At 40.5% G+C, this 18,777-nt stretch overlaps 1 protein-coding gene across 4 annotated transcripts in view; it reads right to left on the bottom strand.

Annotated features, from left to right (window-relative positions):
* Nucleotides 1–13,691: 13,691 nt before the first annotated feature.
* LOC148141157 (uncharacterized) overlaps nucleotides 13,692–18,777 on the bottom strand; it is a 68,599-nt gene continuing 63,513 nt past the window's right edge. For all 4 annotated transcript variants that reach the window (XM_087978646.1, XM_087978649.1, XM_087978647.1 and 1 more), the window contains exon 9: nucleotides 13,692–14,706. In XM_087978646.1, coding sequence (XP_087834772.1) covers nucleotides 14,665–14,706 — 42 coding nt within the window. In that variant the 3' untranslated portion in view covers nucleotides 13,692–14,664. The remainder of the gene's footprint in view (nucleotides 14,707–18,777) is intronic.

The raw sequence follows: 18,777 nt of genomic DNA, 5'->3' as shown, positions 1-18,777 counted from the left end.
CAGTCCAAGACGAATATCTGAATAACAGCTTCTTTTTTATTTATACACCTATAGGTGGGTGCTTTGTCTAATCACCAGGTAAGGTAATTACAGAATGCACAGTATATCCAAAAAACCCTCGCAATTTATACCTTATGTTTTCCTTATTCCATTGTCTGTTCCCTGCTTCGCTTACGTCACTCATTTCCTTAAGACTTATCCCACAACTTCTGTTTATCCTGTCTTGTCCGTGACAAACTCTTATCTCTGACTCCCATAAGGGTGTTTGACGTCAGTCTATTGTAGATTATTGATTAGGCATATCTTTTCTTCTATCAGCATCTATTTCCATCCAGAGGCCACTTTGACCTCTTTGATTAGGGTTAGTTCCTGTGTCTTGAGTAGGGGAAACAGATGCTTTCCTGTTTGCCTATATATCCACCATTGTTCTGTATTCACGTCTCATGCTAACATATCCTTTCTTTTTGCTGAATATGTATTTTCTCATTCCTATTCTGTATCAGAATTTATACTTGCAGAAATAACATTAATTCATTTATATCCCACAATGCTTAAGCAGAAAATGAGGTGCTGATCCTCCAAAAATAAGAAACAATTTCAATTGGGCATAAACAGGCTCAAATGATCAATCTGTTTGTTTTTGGGAAGCCAATTGAAATGTTAAGCCATGAACTCTGTCCTGTATTTTAATTACCTAACCCCTCACTCTCCTGAAATTCCAGTGTCCTGTTTGCATGGGTTTACTCTCATTAGAACGGAGGGTGTCACTGCAGCCTCACAGCACCAGGGTCCTGGGTTTGATTCTACCTTTTTTCGACTGTCTGTGCGGAGTTTGGACATTCTCCCCATTTCTGCATGGGTTTTCTCCACAGTGTCCAGGGATGTGCATGCTAGATGAATTAGACATGGGAAATGCAGGGTGACAAGGATGGGGTGGATCTGAGTGGGATACTCTTCAGAGGGTTGGTGTGGACTTGATGGGCTGAATGTTCTGCTTTCACACAGTAGGGATTTTAAAAAATACTCAACTTATCTCCTGCTGACAATTAAAGGTCTATTCTTTCTCTATTATATCTTCCCTACTGCTATGACCACTCCCTTTGCTTTTTACTCTGGGGCATCTTTAGTAGGTAGTAGGGAAGATATAATAGAGAAAGAATAGACCTTTAATTCTCAGCAGGAAATAAGTTGAGTATTTTAAAAAATTTCACAACTCTTCCTCCACTTTCTTCTACACAATAAAATCCATTCCTTTCCTGCCCCTGTCAGTTCTGCAGAACAGTCTTATTAGACTATAAATGCTAGTTGTTTTTCTCTCCACAGATCAGATTAGATTCCCTACAGTGTGGAAACAGGCTCTTTGGCCCAACAAGTCCACATCGACCCTTCGAAGAGCAACCCACCCAGACCCATTCCCCTACATTTACCCCTGCCTAATCCACCTAACACGACAGGCAATTTAGCATGGCCAATTCACCTAACCTGCACATCTTTGTGACTGTGGGAGGAAACCCACGCAGGCACGGGGAGAATGTGCAAACTCCACACAGACAGTTGCCCGAGATGGGAATTGAACTGGCGTCCCTGACACTGTGAGGCTGCAGTGCTAACCACTGAGCCACCATGCCGCCACAATAAAATCAGACATGGTCATAACGAACAGTGGAGCAAACTGCTTTACTTTTGCTCCTATTTGTGACCTTATGTTATGCTATTTAATGTGCCACCTAACTAGCTGTTGTCAGTTTTTGATATCTTCAGTTCAGTTATAAATACAGTAAAAAAGCTTAGAGTCCAGTACAGATCTTTTGGGAATTTATGTAAATGATCTGGATAGGAGGTATGGTTAGTAAGTTTGCAGATGACATTAAAATTGGTGGTGTAGTGGACAGTGTAGAAAATTACCCCCGAGTACAATGGGACCTTGATCAGATGGGCCAATGGGCCAATGAATGGCAGATGGGGTTTAATTTAGATAAATGTGAGGTGCTGCATTTTGGTAAGGCAAACCAGGCAGGACTTATACATTTAGTGGTAGAGACTTGGGGGAGTATTATCGAACAGAGACATGGGCTGCAGGTGCATAATTCCTTGAAAATGGAGTCTCAGGTAGACAGGATGGTGAAGGCAGTGTTTGGCACCCTTGCTTTCATTGATTAATGCATTGAGTACAAGAGTTGGGATGTCACGTTGCAGTTGTATAGTACATTGGTGAGGCCACTTTTGGAATTCTGCATTCAACTCTGTTCTGGATGCGACAGAAGGATGTTGTTAAACTTGAAAGGATTCAACTAAGGTATACATTATATTGTCAGGAAACAGAAAAATGTTGGAGATCACTGTGGGTTAGGCATCATCCATGGAGACAAAGCAAGCTAGCGTAGAGTCTAGATGACTCTTCATCAACTCGAAACATTAGCCTGCCTTCTCTTTGTGCATGCTGCCTGACCTACTGTGATCTCTAGCATTTCTTGTTTCAGTTCAGATTCCAGCATCTGCAGTAATTTGCTCTTACAGGATGTTGTCAGGGTTTGAGCTATAGGGAAGAGGCTGAATAGACCAGGGCTTTTCTCCCCAGGATTGTTGGAGGCTGAGGAGTGACCTTATAGGTGTTCCTAAAATCATTAGGGTGAATAGCCAAGGTCTTTTTCTCCAGAGTAGGGAAATCCAAAACTAGAGGGAATATGTTTAAGGTTAGAAGGGCAAGATTTAAATGGGACCTCAAGGGCTATGTTTTCACACAGAAGGTGGTACAGATATGGAATGAGCTACCAGAGGAAGTGTTGGAGGCTGGTTTAACTACAACATTTAGATGGGTATATGAATAGGAAGGGTTTAGAGGGATATGGGCCAAATGCTGGCAAATGGAACTAGATTAATTTAGAATATCTGGTCAGCATGGATGAGTTGGACTGAAGGATCTATTTCCATGCTGTGCAACTCTGACTCTTTCACTAGTCACAGCCTGACGATTTGAGTAGATAATCATCATCCTTATTCCATTTCCAATCTCCTAAACAATGACCAGATTCAAGTGAAGAGATTTTTGAGGTTCTGTGTAGAAGTCTATTTTGTGAAACCTTAACACTTTCTCACATAAATCCCATCCATTAAAACCCCCTTACTTCCCAGTTAGCTATTCAAAAGAAAAACTTTTTATTAGTCACAGTTCACCCTTTCCAATGCCCTGCTGTCTCTGACCAGGTTGTGTGTGTAAGCTGCCAGTCACCCTGACTTTAATATTCCCCCAATTGATATCAGACTAAAGGACCTTTTCAACAAAGGAGTCCCTTGGATTAGAGAATTCTAAAAGATCTTTATGATATCTACAACTGATTTATTACCCTTGAGTGAAAACAATTGAAATCTGAAGATTTTTTCTATCTTTAGTCTCATTATTTTCTCCACTGTCTTTAAAACTTTAAATCTCTTCATACTTCTCCTCATGTTTTTTTTATTTGAATGTTTATCCTGCAGCTTTTACGAAAACTAACACAAGACAAATTGGTCATCTCCTGGCTTTTAATTACAGAATGACACATCATAGGAGTCTGTGCCAATAATGGACAGGAAAAGGCATTTGCTGCTAAACGCCAGACAGACTCCAGATAAGATTTATTGCCATTGGCTTCACATTATTTTGATTGGTACCCAAAATCAGTCGCCAAGGTATCAAGCCCCAGAGATATGGGTATTGCACATGAGACAGCAGACTGTACGCCAACATGCTTGTTTCTGCGTCTCATCAAATCCTCTGATTTTAAAAGGCCTAGCACAAGCTGTATACCCTGCTTCCTATGGGCACTACTTTGGGCCTCCACCAATGAGGAATGAGGAAAATGCAGTGATAAAAATGGTGCTATTACTGTTAAGATTCTTGATTACCTCAGCCCTACAGGGCCAACCCCCTTCTCCGTGGTTTGACTTATTGCCCCATTCTCAATTAAATAAACTGCCAATGGCAAATATCAATTCCTTTAAATCCTCCAGCTTTTATTCAACTCTGGATTCTATTATCCCTTATTACTATTCATAATATCTGTCCTCTAATTGCAGGTTACTAAATACCTATACACCTGCATACTTCCAATCACAACTGACAGTTTAACATTCAAGGTTCCTATTCAAATATTTAAGATGAAATTAAAATTCTGTGAGACCAACTGTGTTTCTCCAGCACGTTCGATTTTACTATAAATAATTTCCTCAAGTCAGAGAATGTACTTCCACTGAAAGTATCCCCTGCTCAAACAATTCTCCTACAATCCTAATAAGAAATGAAATGAGGGTAACTGTAAAAGGTGATCGAGAGTCCATTTAGGTGTAGGTTTAAAAAAACCAAGGTAAAGCAGACATTGTTAGGAATAGTGTACAGAGCCATAAATTGATAGAGTGAAATAAGGATAGTTTCCTCGAGCCAACTGGGCAGTAGGCTATCTTGGATCTGGTCATAGGCGGGTAATGAGGCAGGTTTAATAAATCATCTGAGTAAATGATCCCTGAGAAAGTAGTGATCATAACATGGGAAAGGCTATAAATCAACAAATAATCTAAAAAGAATAGAGCAATAATTATCAGTGACTTTAAGTCATAGATTCATTTTCATAGATTTTGGTTCAATCAGTTCATGTTGACCATAATCCCAAACTACTCACACCTGCCTGTGTTGGGCCACATCTTCAGACATTTCCTATTCATGAACTTATTCAAATGTCTCTTAAATGGTGTAACTGTGCCTGTATCCACCACTTCCTCGAAGTTCATTTCAAACATGAATCACTGTGTAAAAAACAAAATTGCCTCATGCCTTTTTTGTTTAAACCTTTCTCCTCTTACCTTTAAAATATGCCCTCTAATCTTGAAATCTCCAACCCATTGGAAGGAGACACCTGCCATTCACCTTATCAATATCTATCATAATTTTATTTAATCCTCACATTGATTGGGTTAACCAAATTAAAAAGGGTAGCTACGACAACGAATTCATAGAGTGAAATAAGGATAGTTTCCTCGAGCCAACTGGGCAGTAGGCTATCTTGGATCTGGTCATAGGCGGGTAATGAGGCAGGTTTAATAAATCATCTGAGTAAATGATCCCTGAGAAAGTAGTGATCATAACATTAAATAACTTACTATTCAGGTTGAAAGTGAGAAACTGGTTCAGAAAGAACTGCATTTAACTCAAAGGTAATTACAATGAAATCAGGATAGTTAGTTGAAGCATTCTGGAAAGATAGATTAGCAAGGAAGACAGTAAACAAGCAGTGGCAGACATTTAAAGAGGTAATTCATGACTCTCTGTAAAAATACATCCCAGCAAGCAGGAAAGATTCTGAGAGAGGGATAAGCCAACTATGGCTAACCAAGAAAGTTGAAAGAAAAGCACATGAAAAGGCCAAAGTCAGTGTTCACCCCAAAGACTAGGATAAGGCCAGGATCCAGCAAAGAAAAAAGATAATAAAGACAGAAAAAAAATCTAGTAAACAAACTAACAAGGGACATAAAATGGATAATAAGAGCTTCTTTAAATATATGAAAAGAAAGAGAGTGGTCAAAGAGAACTTAGGCCCCTTAGAAATGAATCTAGGGGACTGGTTTTGGGGAACAAGTAAATGGCAGAGGAGTTAAACAGATATTTTGTATCCGTCTTTACAGTAGAAAATACTTCAAATATTCCATTATTACTAAAGAATATGAGAGGAATTAAGTACCATCACTAAAGTGGTAGTATTAGACAAACTAATGCTGTGCGGCACGGTGGCCCAGTGGTTAGCACTGCTGCCTCACAGCGCCTGTAGACCCGGGTTCAATTCCCGACTCAGGCGGCTGACTGTGTGGAGTTTGCACATTCTCCCCGTGTCTGCGTGGGTTTCCTCCGGGTGCTCCGGTTTCCTCCCACAGTCCAAAGATGTGCGGGTCAGGTGAATTGGCCATGCTGAATTGCCCGTAGTGTTAGGAAAAAGGGGTAAAGGTAGGGGTATGGGTGGGTTGCGCTTCGGCGGGTCGGTGTGGACTTGTTGGGCCGAAGGGCCTGTTTCCACACTGTAAGTAATCTAATCTAATCTAAAAAAAAACTAATGAGGCTAAAGGCTCCTGGGCCTAATGGCTTTCATTTTGGGATCCTGGAAGAGGTAGCAGCAACATTGGTTGTAGCTTTCCAAGAATCCTTGGATTCTAAAGTACCAGAAGATCGGAAAACTGCTACTTGACACCACTATTCAAAAAAGAGGCAAAAAGTGGGTAACTCTGCATTAACTAGACTAACACAATTTTGAAAAAGTATTCAAATTGATTAATGAAATAATACCAGAACATTTGGAAAATCATAATCTAATCTAGCACAGTCAACATGACTTTATGAAAGGCAGATTGTGTCTGAAAAATTATTTTTCAAGAAATCTCAACCAGAGCAGATAGAGGGAAACCATTAGATGTATTGTATTTAGACTTCCAGAAGACATTTAACAAGGTTACTTACAAAAGGTTAAGCCATAAGATTTGAGCCCACAGTGCTGGGGTAGGATATTGGCAATGGATAGAGAATTAGCTCATGGAGATGAGGGGCTCTTTTTCAGATTGACATTGACAAGTGGGGTTCTACAGGGATCAATGTTGGGACCACAATTGGTTACAACATAGATTAATGACTTTGAGGAAGGAAGTGAATGTACTGTAGGCAAATTTGTAGATAACACAAAAATGGGTGCAAAGACAGTTGTAAGAGGGTAAACATTTTACAGAGAGATAGATAGGTAAAGAAGTAGGCAAAAAGTTGGCAATTGGAATATAATGTAGGAAAAGGCAGGTAATCATTTTTGGAAAGGAGAACAAAATATTATGTAAATAGGCAAAAATTGCAGAAAGCTGCAACATAAAGGAGCTTGGGGTTACTTGTGCACAAAACACAAAGCTAGCAAATAGGTACAGCAGGTAATCAGGAAGGCTAATTGAATGTTGGGCCTTATTTCAAGGGATTTGCAGTATAACAGGGTAGTCCTAATGCAACTGTACAAGGTGGTGGTGAGATCACATCTGGATTACTGTGAACAGTTTTGGTCCCCTTACACATCAGCATAAAAGGCAACGCTGAAGCATTTGTAGAAATCTTCAGCTAGAAGTGCCAAGTGAATGAGACATCTTGGTCTTCTTCAGTTGTCCCCAGCACCACAGATACCAGTCTTCAGACGTTCTTGATATCACATGGAATGAACCAAATATTTGGAGGCACTGGTTACTGCAATGGCTAAGGGCTCTGACAACATTCTGACAATAGTACTGAGACTTGACCCAGAACTTGCCACTCCCCATTGAGTTGCTGAGTGGGGAAAAAAAAATGAGAGGAAACACCAAGTTTTATGCTATCAAAAATACGACAGCATTCCCTTCAGGTAAAAATGATGTCTCTGCCAAACTTTTAAGTGATCATAAAAGCCAGATTGATTAAATTGGAAGTAAATTAGAGGTGGAATTGTCCACAAAAACTAAGATGACCAAGGTAATGGAAATACTAGCACAGCAGAACAAAGACCAGGTAGTCAGACATCAGAATCAGTTTATATTCGGTTACGGGTAAAGTAGTTTGAGAATTGAAAAGAATGGAATGAAGACCAAAGGAAAACTAGGATTTAAGTGACCTGGGCTTGAAGCATGAGAAAGCAAGAGAGAATATACAAGAATGCATGCCAGAGGATGTGTTCAAGAGTGTGTGAAAGAGAGAAGGATGAAAAATAAGATGTTTGACATGATGCTGTTGAAACAAGGAGACATAGAAGCAAAGCAGGCTCTGATGGGGAGAATTCTAGTCAAACATTTCCTTACCGGACTTTAGATTACATTAGTACAGGTCCTACTATATTTGAATAAAAGGATATCTAAGCATTCAACATTTCACAAAATTGCCAGTACGAACTAATTAGTTAAAGGGAAAGCAGACATTGCCCTTGCAGAGTAAATTGACCAGTAAAGCACAGGAAATTCATATTTCACTGTCAAAAGGAGGTTTCCAGAGATATGACACTGTAAAACAAATTATACTAGATACATATGAGTTAGTCCCTGAAACATACAGGCAAATGTTTTGAAATTTAAGGAAACAGCGTGGACAAAACTAAATTTAATTTTAAAGGATTCAGCAAAGTAATTCAGGCAGGTGAATATAAGCATTGGAAACTGAAATCACACAAAGTTCTGAGAAAGATTATTCCCTGGAAACAATTTCAAAACTCTTTTCCTTTTGTCATATGAAACTGTATCAAAGACTAAGGGTGTTGCAATTGCTAAATGAGCAGCAGTCATTCCTGATAATTATCTGGTTTTTCCAATTACCCCATTAACCTTTAGAAGGATATAGGGTGGAAGGAAGGCAAATAGCCAGGGTAAAAGGCATAATCCAAATCCCCTTCTCAGAACTAAAAAGAAAGTTACTGAAGGTGGAGGTGACTTTCAAAGGCTGTAAAAAAATGGGAAAGCTTAGTTCAGAATATTGCAAATTGTGAGGGAAGCCTATGAAACTTCCTGGAATTTGTGAAAATGAGTCAGCGCATCCTATCTGGATGCATCACAGTGTGGTTTGGCAACAGCTCTTCCTACAACTGCAAGAAACTACAGAAAGTCATGAGCATAGCCCAGTCCATCTCACAAACCAGCCTTCCACCAATTGACTCCATCTATACTTCCTGCTGCCTCAGAAAAGCAACCAACATGATCAGAGATCCTCTCTCTTGCTAGTTACACTCTCTTCATCCTCTTCCATAGGACAGAAGACATAAAAGTTTGAATACATATCTGAATAGATTCAAGGACAATGTCCTACCTGCTGTTATCCGGCTTTTGAAAGGACCTCTCAAAAGTTACTTATGATCTCTCTCGCGCTCGCTCTCTCGCTCCGCGTTCTCTGCAGCTGTAACACTGTATTCTGCACTCTGTTTTGCTACCCCAATACAATTTGTATGGTACAACCTGCCTGAGATTCAAATTCCTCACATCACTTATTGTACTGATATTCAGTTCAGATTACTGAAAGGATTTGATAGATTTAGATGACAAAGAGTCAGAAATTTTCGATGCCTTTGATCCAGACATAATGGACACACGCAGCTCAGAACAACAGTTAGGATGTGTGCTTCTGAAAATGGGATAAAATCTGATGTGATGGTTCAGAACAAGATGTTCCAGTTCCGTATTCTTGTTTGACACAAACATGGATCACCTCCTTGAAGGAATTAGGTTTCTCTTCCCACTCTGAGGAAGTGGAGCAATTTGTCAGTATGTGGATGTACCTAGTAGAGAAGGTGCAAAACTTGACCTACTCTTGGGAAATAAGGCAGGGCAGGTGACTGAGGTGTCAGTGGGGGAGCACTTTGGGGCCAGCGACCATAATTCTATTCGTTTTAAAATAGTGATGGAAAAGGATAGACACAATCCAAAGTTAAAGTTCTAAATTGGAGGAACACCCATTTTGATGGCATTAAGCAAAAACTTTCAGAAGTTGATTGGGGGCAGATGTTCACAGGTAAAGGGATGACTGGAAAATGGGAAGCCTTCAGAAAAAGAGAGTCCAGAGAAAGTATATTCCTGTCGGGGTGAAACGAAAGGCTGATGGCTGTCGGGAACACTGGATGACTAGAGAAATTGAGGTTTCGGTTAAGGAAATGAAGGAAGCATATGTCCTGTATAGACAGCAGAGATGGAGTGAATCCTTGGAGTATAAAAGCAGTAAGAGTATATTTAAGAGGGAAATCAGGAGGGCAAAAAGGGGACATGAGGATAGCTTTGGCAAATAGGGTTAAGGAGAATCCAAAGGGTTTTTATAAATATATTAAGAACAAAAGGGTAACTAGAGAGTGAATAGGGCCCCTCAAAGATCAGCAAGGCAGCCTTTGCATGGAGCCGCAGGAGATACTAAATGAGTATTTTGCATCAGTATGTACTATGGAGAAGGACATGGAAGATATAGAATGTGGGGAAATAGATAACGACGTGGAAAAATGTCCATATTACAGAGCAGGAAGTGCTGGATATCTTGACACACACAAAAGTGGATAAATCCCCAGGACCTGATCAGATATACCCTAGAACTCTGTGGGAAGCTGGGGAAGTGACTGCTAGGCCTCTTGCTGAGATATTTGTATCATTGATACTGACAGGTGAGGTGCCAGAAGACTGGAGGTTGCCTAACGTGGTGCCACTATTTAAGAAAGGTAGTAAGGAAAAGCCAGGGAACCATAGACCGGTGAGCCTGACATCGGTGATGGGCAAGTTGTCAGACGGAATCCTGAAGGACAGGACTTACATGTATTTGGAAAGGCTAGGACTGATTAGGGATAGTCAGCAAGGCTTCGTGTGTGGGAAATCATGTCTCGTGAACTTGGTTGAGTTTTTTTTAAAAGTAGTAGCAAAGAGGGCAGAGCAGTGGATGTGATCCACATGGAATTCAGTAAGAATTTCAGTAAGACTGGTTAGCAAGGTTAGATCTTGTGGAATACAGAGAGAACTAGCCACTTGGATACAGAACTGGCTCAAAGGTAGAAGACGGAGGGTGATTGTGGTGGAGGGTTGTTTTCAGACTGGAGGCCGGTGACCAGTGGAGTGTTACAAGGATCGGTGCTGGGCCCTCTACTTTTCGTGTGAACGTAGGAGGCACAGTTAGTACATTTGCAGATGACACCACAATTGGAGGTATAGTTGACAGCAAAGAAGGTTACCTTAGCACAACAGGATCTTGATCAGATGGGCTGATGGGCTGAGAAGTGGCAGATGGACGTGGGATAAATTATAGGTGTTGCATTTTGGAAAAGCAAATCTTAGCAGGACTTGATGGTCAGGTCCTAGGGAGTGTTGCTGAACAAAGAGACCTTGAAGTTCAGGTTCATAGTTCTTTGAAAGCAGAGTTGCAGGTAGATAGGATAGTGAAGAAGGCATTTGATATGTTTTTCTTTAATGGTCAGACTATTGAGTACAGGAGTTGGGAGGTCATGTTGCGGCTGTACAGGACATTGGTTAGGCCACTTTTAAATTATCGCATGCAATTCTGGTCTCCTTCCTATCGGAAAGATGTTGTGAAACTTGAAAGGGTTCAGAAAAGATTTACAAGGATGTTGCCAGGATTGGAGGGTTTGAGCTATAGATAGAGGCTGAACAGGCTGGGGCTGCTTTCCCGGAAGTGCCGGAGGCTGAGGGGTGACCTTTAGAGGCTTATAAAATAAGAGGGGCATGGATAGGATAAATACACAAGGTCTTTTCCCTGGGGTGAGGGAGTCCAGAACTATAGAGCATAGGTTTAGGGTAAGATGGGAAAGATATACAGAGGAACATTGATTATCCGAATGGTGTGGGCAGGGAGTATTTTGTTCAGATAATCAAATGCAGGATAACATAGTTTAGCCAAGCATCAGGACCTTGTGATCTTGTTGGATAATCCAAAATTCGGATAATCGAATGCCACATAAGAGATTCCTCTGTAAAAGGGACCGAAGGGACAACTCTTTCACCCAGATGCTAATTAGTGTATGGAATAAGCTCCCAGAGGAAGTGGTGGAAGCTGATACAATTGCAGCATTTAAAAGGTATCTGGATTGGTATATGAATAGGAAGGGTTTATAGGGATATGGGCGAATGGGACTAGATTGGGTTGGGATATCTGGTCAGCGTAGACCAGTTTCCGTGCTGTACATCTCTGACTAAGACTCTGACCTAAGTAGCAACTGCTGTTCAAAACAGGAAGTAAGAACTGAAGGTATGTGTGTAGGGAAAGGTTTCTAATCATAGTTGGCGACGTTATTCAAGGCAAGCTAAAGTATTTATTGGAGTTAGAGCTGCAGGAAAAGTTCAATGGCACTATTGCAAAAGTATTGACCTGGGTGCCAGGTTAATTCAATACAAATTTAGGTATTGACACAGAAGAACTCACTTCAGAATGAAATTAACTTGAGTTTTTAAACACCTATAGAAAAGAAGATTTGAATACTGACAATAGGGGGTTATTATCTAAGATTAACGCTATTTATGTTTACTTAAGAGTGGGTTTGTGTGCACAGAGCAATCAATTTGCTGTTTGAGAGATAGTTTTTGTTGATAAATGTAAAACACAGAATGTAAGGCTGTTCAGACGGAGTCTATTAATGCATTCAATGTAACATTGAGTATGTTGCTAGTAAAATTAAGCATCTCTGAACTATTATCCCAAATGTAAAATTATGAAATAAGTTAAGGATGACAGATGTTCAAGAGTTTTAGACTTGTATGGTTGGGGGAGTGAGGAGAGAAAAGTAAGGATAAATGGAGGTAAATCTTATTTTTGTTTTTTTTTGCATTTTTGTATATAATACAGCATTTCTTTTGGAAGTCAGAGCAAAAGTAGAATCCACAGAACCAATGGGTTTGAAATAAAGTAAAATTGTTGGACAATAACATTTAATTGCCTCCTGACTAGTTTTACTCATTTTGTTTTGCAATAGTATTGATTTTAGGAATACTAATTCTTGATTTCCACCACACTCGCCCAGCAAGTCATGACAGTAATGAGAGAGGTAGTATTAGAGGCAGATTTCAATCTTAGTAATAATCCATTTGTGAGCTTCTAATGCATATTATTGGAGGCTGAGGGTGCAGAAGATAGACAGGGAGAGAAAGAGATTTAAGAAGATGGCTTGCAAGAGAGAAAAGATGGCTTTTTGGTAATCCTGAATGATCCTGGAATACTGAGTAAGTTTAGCAAATGGAAATAGGACCCAAGGATGCTTTTGTGGTCAAAGTAGATCTGATCGTGAATCACCAACACAGTTTTAGATTAGATTACTTACTGTGTGGAAACAGGCCCTTTGGCCCAACAAGTCCACACCGACCCGCCGAAGCGCAACCCACCCATTCCCCTACATTTACCCCTTTTACCTAGGGTCTCTAGCGCTGTGAGGCAACAGTGCTAACCACTGAGCCACCGTGCCGCCCGTATCCACTTGTATCCATTCATACCTGCACCTTTGTAGGAAAGCAGTAGGGCAATGTCTGTAGCTACAGGACATGGTATCATTGGGATAGAAGGTGGAAGAGAGGACATGATTGAGAAAAAGCTGTAGTTGCAAACACATTGTGGTAAACAGAGAGCAACAGCTGAATAACTGGGATTTTTAAAGTCAGTTACCATGAAGAGGTCACTCTGGATATGATTATCCAGAAGAGACCGAATACCATAATGTACTTCAGTCAGGGCTCTTGATTTAAAAAAAAAATTCTTGTCAGTCAGAATTCTAGTCAAGGTGCTTTTTAATCAAGTATCACAAAACAAAGTTACTGCTCGACAATGGCACTTTATAGTGAGACGTGGCTTTGATGTTTCCCCTTTGAGCTTAGTCTTGTACTGTTCTGTTGGCAATAACCCACCTGTCTCCATATACATGCATGCCACCTTGTGGCTCCCTTGTTTTCTCCCAGCTTGACGTCTTGGCGATGGAGCATTTCTGCCCCAACATGTAGCAGTTACAGTTCTGTTTTATTTTTCACAGGTTCTAAGATTCATGTCAGATAATAACTGAGCTATCTGCAGAACGTCCTCTTTCCAATATGGGCTATGTGCATCTTTACATATTGACATGCCAGCCCAACATCAGAAATGCTTAAGTTGTTTTGCAGTTCAATTTTCACATTACAATTTCTTAAGAAACACTACACAATGATAAAAATCACACAACACCAGGTTATAGTCCAACAGGTTTAATTGGAAGCACACTAGCTTTCGGAGCGACGCTCCTTCATCACAATGATGATATGGCTAATCCAGAAAAGTCTATTAAAGCCAACAAAAGAGCAGTTATAGGTGAATTCGACATTAAGTTCTGTAGGAGCAGAAAAAGTCGTTAAAATGTGGAGACTGGTACAAGAAAGTGATTAGATATCTGCTTAGGGAGAGTCTGAAGTACTAAAGATTATTAGAATCAAATGTTCAGAGTTGGAAGAAGGAAATTTAGAAAATATAATTCTAAAATGATAGTAATAATCTATTGCACTATCTCCCAAATTCCATTTAAGTATAACTTACTAAAATTAAATTTTTTTAAATATTTAGGTCTGGACTTTGCATTAGTTGGAGCTTTAAGCACAAGTTGTGTTGAACACTACAAGATTCCAAATTTTTAAAAATTGCATTCAGCTCAGTTTAGAAAAAAACTGAGCTCAATTTGGAATGCTGGGTGATTGAACTCATTTGAGAAAATTTTCCATCCTAGGCTTTTCCCTTGCCTAACTAATTCTATTAAGAACACCGAATACTTAATTTACAAATATTATTTGTATAACAAATATGAGCATAATATATTCAGTGTTTTAAGATACAAAATCCAAAAGTTTGTCTCTGATTATAAGTAAACCTTTTTGCCTTGCAGCAAACGGCTTCATTTGTTTTGCTGAAAGCATAAATATTTAATGCAAGGAAAAATAAATAATTGCATTGTGTGATGCTACTTAATAGTGTTCATGGAAGACCAAAATGAGTTTGAGCGAAAGCTTCAAGTATGTTCTTTCAAAAATATAAATCACCACAATTTGTGCTAATCCACATAAACTTCTCCAGTTTGAAAGAGTCGAGGTATATAATACTTGATAACCAAATCCACTTATACGGTTATCCAATGTCCTCACTTTCTGCTATCCAATGTCACAGTTTGGTTTGCTTCAAACATTAGAGATCGTTGCAGGTTGTTTCTTGCACTTTGCCTATGAACAACAAAACAAATAGGTTATAGTAAATTATGGCAGGTAATTCTCAAAGTTGTTCTTATTTTCCAGTGATTATCCTTGGCCCTTTATAACAGCCTTGTCGTGTTAATTTAGTGAGGCTCTATAAAGAGAGTGTGCTTCCTGTCCATCCCCAACTTATGGATAGTATCTACATAGGAATAAAGAAAATAGTCATGGCTAAACATCAACCACTGCACACAAAACAATTAGCATTTATTCCCTAAGTAGGTGAATTTCAAACACTGGCAGGAATATTATTCACAGGAGCCCGTTCCCAATCAGCACATGTTTCATGTTATTCCTCAGTCCTATTCAAAACACAACTATTGGGTTTGAGCTGTCCGGAGGGGCTGTTTTCCCTGGAGTGTCAGAGTCTGAGGGGTGACCTTCGAGGTTTATAAAATTGAGGAGCATGGATAGGATAAATAGACAAGCTCTTATCCTCAGGACAGGTGTTTCCAATACTAAATATTTGGTTGGCTTGGATGAGTTGGACCGAAGGATCTGATTGCGTGCTCTATATATCCTAAATTAATCTAGAGTTGGCCCATATCTCTCTAAACCCTTCTTATTCATATGCCCATTCAGATGCCTTTTAAATGCTGTATTTGTACCAGCCTCCTCCTCTTCCTCTGGCAGCTCATTCCATACATGCACCACCCTAGTGTGAAAAGGTTGCTCCTTAGGTCCCTTTTAAGTCTTTCCTCTCTCACTTAAACTTATGTCCTTTAGTTTTGGACACCCCCACCTGGGAAAAGATCTTGTCTGTTTACCTTATTCATGTCCCTCATGATTTTATAAACCTCTATAAGGTCATCCCTCAGCCTCCAACACTTCAGGGAAAATAGCCCCAGTCTGTTCAGCTTCTCCCTATAGCTCAAACATTCCAACTCTGGCAACATCCTTGTAAATCTTTTCCGAATTCTTTCAACAGTGGCCTAACCAATGTCCCGCAATATGACATCTCAACTGAATGCACTTGCCAATAAAGGAAAGCATTCCAAATGCCTTCTTCACTATCCTGTCTACATGCAACTCCACTTTCAAGTACGAACCTGCACTCCAAGATCTCTTTGTTCAGCAACACTCCTCGGGATCTTATTAAATGTACACGTCCTGCTCTGATTTGTCTTTCTAAAATGAAGAACCTCACATTTGTCTGAATTAAACTCCATCAGCCACTCCTCAGCCCATCTGATCAGGATCCTGTTGTATCCAAGGTTACCTTCTTCGCTGTCCACTACACCTCCAATTTTGGTGTCAGCTACCTTCAAGAAGGTCTGTTTCCATGCTGTATGGCTCTGTAACTCTACAATGCAATAATCCTGAATGGAACTGCACTACTCCTGCTTTACACACGCTCATACTGTGCTGCAATAATGGCTAGGATTCCTAGGCATGGCACACGCTTAAAACAAATAGGAATCTTCATGTACATCAATTCTGAAGCTTTTGGAAGAGGTTGCATTTGCTGCTTAAGCAATTGCAGGGTTACATTCACTACATATACAGTCACAGTGCCAGTGATGTTACTACCAGTAATGCCACAGGTAGGTGCCTGCACTAAACAATAATGTTTTGGATTCCTACCAATCACTGCCTGGTTTCCAACCCTTTGTCTCCTGACCCACCAACCACTTGCTATCTCAGTTAGCTCAAAGCCATGCTTAAAAAAAATGGTGGAGAAGTAGGTCATTCAGCTCTTCGAGCTTGCACCACTATTCAATACCATCATGGCTGATCATGCAATCTCAGTATCCCATTCCTGCTTTTTCTCCATACCCCTTGATTCCTATAGTCGCAAGGCCCATGTCCAGCTCCCTCCTGAATATATCTAGTGAACTGGCCCCACCAGCTTCCTGTGGGAGAGTATTCCACAGGCTCACAACTGAGTGAAGAAATTCTTCCTCTCCTCAGCTCTGAATGGGTTACCCCTTATTCTTAGGCTGTGACCCCCCAACTCTGGAACATTCTTCAACATCTACAACATCCTTTCCACATCTAGCCTTTCCAGCCCCATCAGGCTAATCAGTACAAGCCCAGTAGATCCAGTCTTTCCTGCCATCCCAGGAATCAGTCTGGTGAAGTTTCCCTGGACTCCCTCAATAGCAAGAATGTCTTTCCTCAGACTAGGAGATCAAAACTGCACACAACTGCACACAGGGTGCGGCCTCACCCATGCCTTGTAAAACTGTAGCAAGCCATTCTTAAACTCCAAATCCTGTTGCTATGGAGATCAGCATGCCATTAGCCTTACTCACCACATGCTGTACCTGCATGTCAACCCTCAGTGACGGTTCCACTATGACACACAGATCTCACTACACCTCACTTTTTCTAAACTGCTACCATTCAGATAATCATCTGCCTTCCTGTTGAGACACCAAACCGGATAACTTCATGTTTTATTGCATTTGCCAAGTATTTGCCATCTCAGCCAATCTATTCAAGACACCTTGCAGCATCCTCCTCACAGCACACACTCCTACACCAAGCTTAGTATCATCTGAAATGGAGATATTGCATTCATTTCCTTTGTCCAAATTGTTTATTGTAAATAGCTGGGGTCCCAGCAGTGAACCCTGCAACGCCCAAGCCACTGCTTGCCATTCTGAAAAGGACCCATTTATTTTTAAACTCTGTTTTCTGTCTGCTAACCAATGCCACTTCCTGACTAATTATGATTTCCTTCAGTTCCTCCTTCAGGCTTGACCCTCTTTCCCCTTGCATTTCTGAAAGGCTTACTGCCTTGCTCTCTGCCCCAAAGCAGCAACAGGGGCAGTGAGATGGACAGCAAATCAGGTGCAACATGCAGGTTACAGTATGAAAGGGTCATGGATTTCCTGCTCCAATACTTGGACAAAAAGGGACAGTGCTTCAAAATATCTAAGAACTGAAGAATTTGACCCTAAAAGCTATGAATTTTGAAAATGAACTTATTAAAACAGGTCAAGAAATACCTATGGGGAGGGGAGACTTGAATTAAGGCATTTAATCCAGAGTTAGGAACACTGCCTCTAAAAATAATCTCAAATTATTGACAAATACCATACGACATTTTCACTTGCCTTATTGAGAAAACGAGGGTCTGCGCTTTCCTCAAGTCAGCAACTTAATGACGCAGAAACTCTCAGAATTCCCAATTGAGCTGAACCCTTTCCCCTGCTTTGCCAGTGAAATATGTGCCTTGGTTCTGCTGCCTCTCTCATTTCTATGCCGATTACTGGACTGCACTAAGGTTCAAGACCATTGTATCTGTCAATGTTAAATGTAATTTCCTATGGTATCTCAGTGCTTAGTTAAGGAGTCTGACACATGGTAGTCTACTGCTTCAAGCAAGGAAAACAAAATCCACACTCCCCACCAATGCCATCCAGTAGCAACAGTGTGCGTCATCTACAAGATGCATCGCGGCATTTCAATAAGGCTCCTTAGGCAGTACCTTCCAAACCTGTGATAAGTGCCGAAAACGTGTTGCTGGAAAAGTGCAGCAGGTCAGGCAGCATCCAAGGAGCAGGAGAATCGACTTTTCGGGCAAGAGCCCTTCTTCAGGAATGTGATAAGTGCCATCAAATAGGGCAGTAGACACAAGGGAACATCACGGACTGCGAGTTTCCCTTCAAGCCACCTCTTACCTTGCCTTGAAAATATAATCACTGTTCCCTTCAATGCAGCTTCGCTAACATCCTGAAACTCCCTCCCTAACATTGGGGGCTATTGACACCAAATGGACAGCAGTAGTTCAAGGCAGCAACTCACTGCTACTTCAAGGGGACGGACAACAGCAATGCCCACATACAATAAAAAAATGCAGCTATTGTAATAGTGATTTCCACACTAATGTAACATAAATCTGTCACAAAGAAATGTCTATTATTAAATGATTCAGGAGTGAACCTTGAACAATGTGAAGAGAATTGCATCAGTAATATCACAAGGAATTGAATGAAATAAAAAGATCACAGTTCTGATGAAAATTCTCCTCCAACTGGGACATCACGTCTGGAACGGAAGAGCCCTCATGCTCCATGAGTTTTAATGACTCAT

The sequence above is a fragment of the Chiloscyllium plagiosum genome, unplaced genomic scaffold (genome assembly GCF_037043375.1).
Source record: "Chiloscyllium plagiosum isolate Xiang-an unplaced genomic scaffold, Cpla_swu_hap1 HiC_scaffold_34, whole genome shotgun sequence".
NCBI lineage: Eukaryota > Metazoa > Chordata > Chondrichthyes > Orectolobiformes > Hemiscylliidae > Chiloscyllium > Chiloscyllium plagiosum.
The sequence above is the reverse complement of the archived record's forward strand: the minus strand, read 5'-3'. Positions and strand labels throughout refer to the sequence as shown.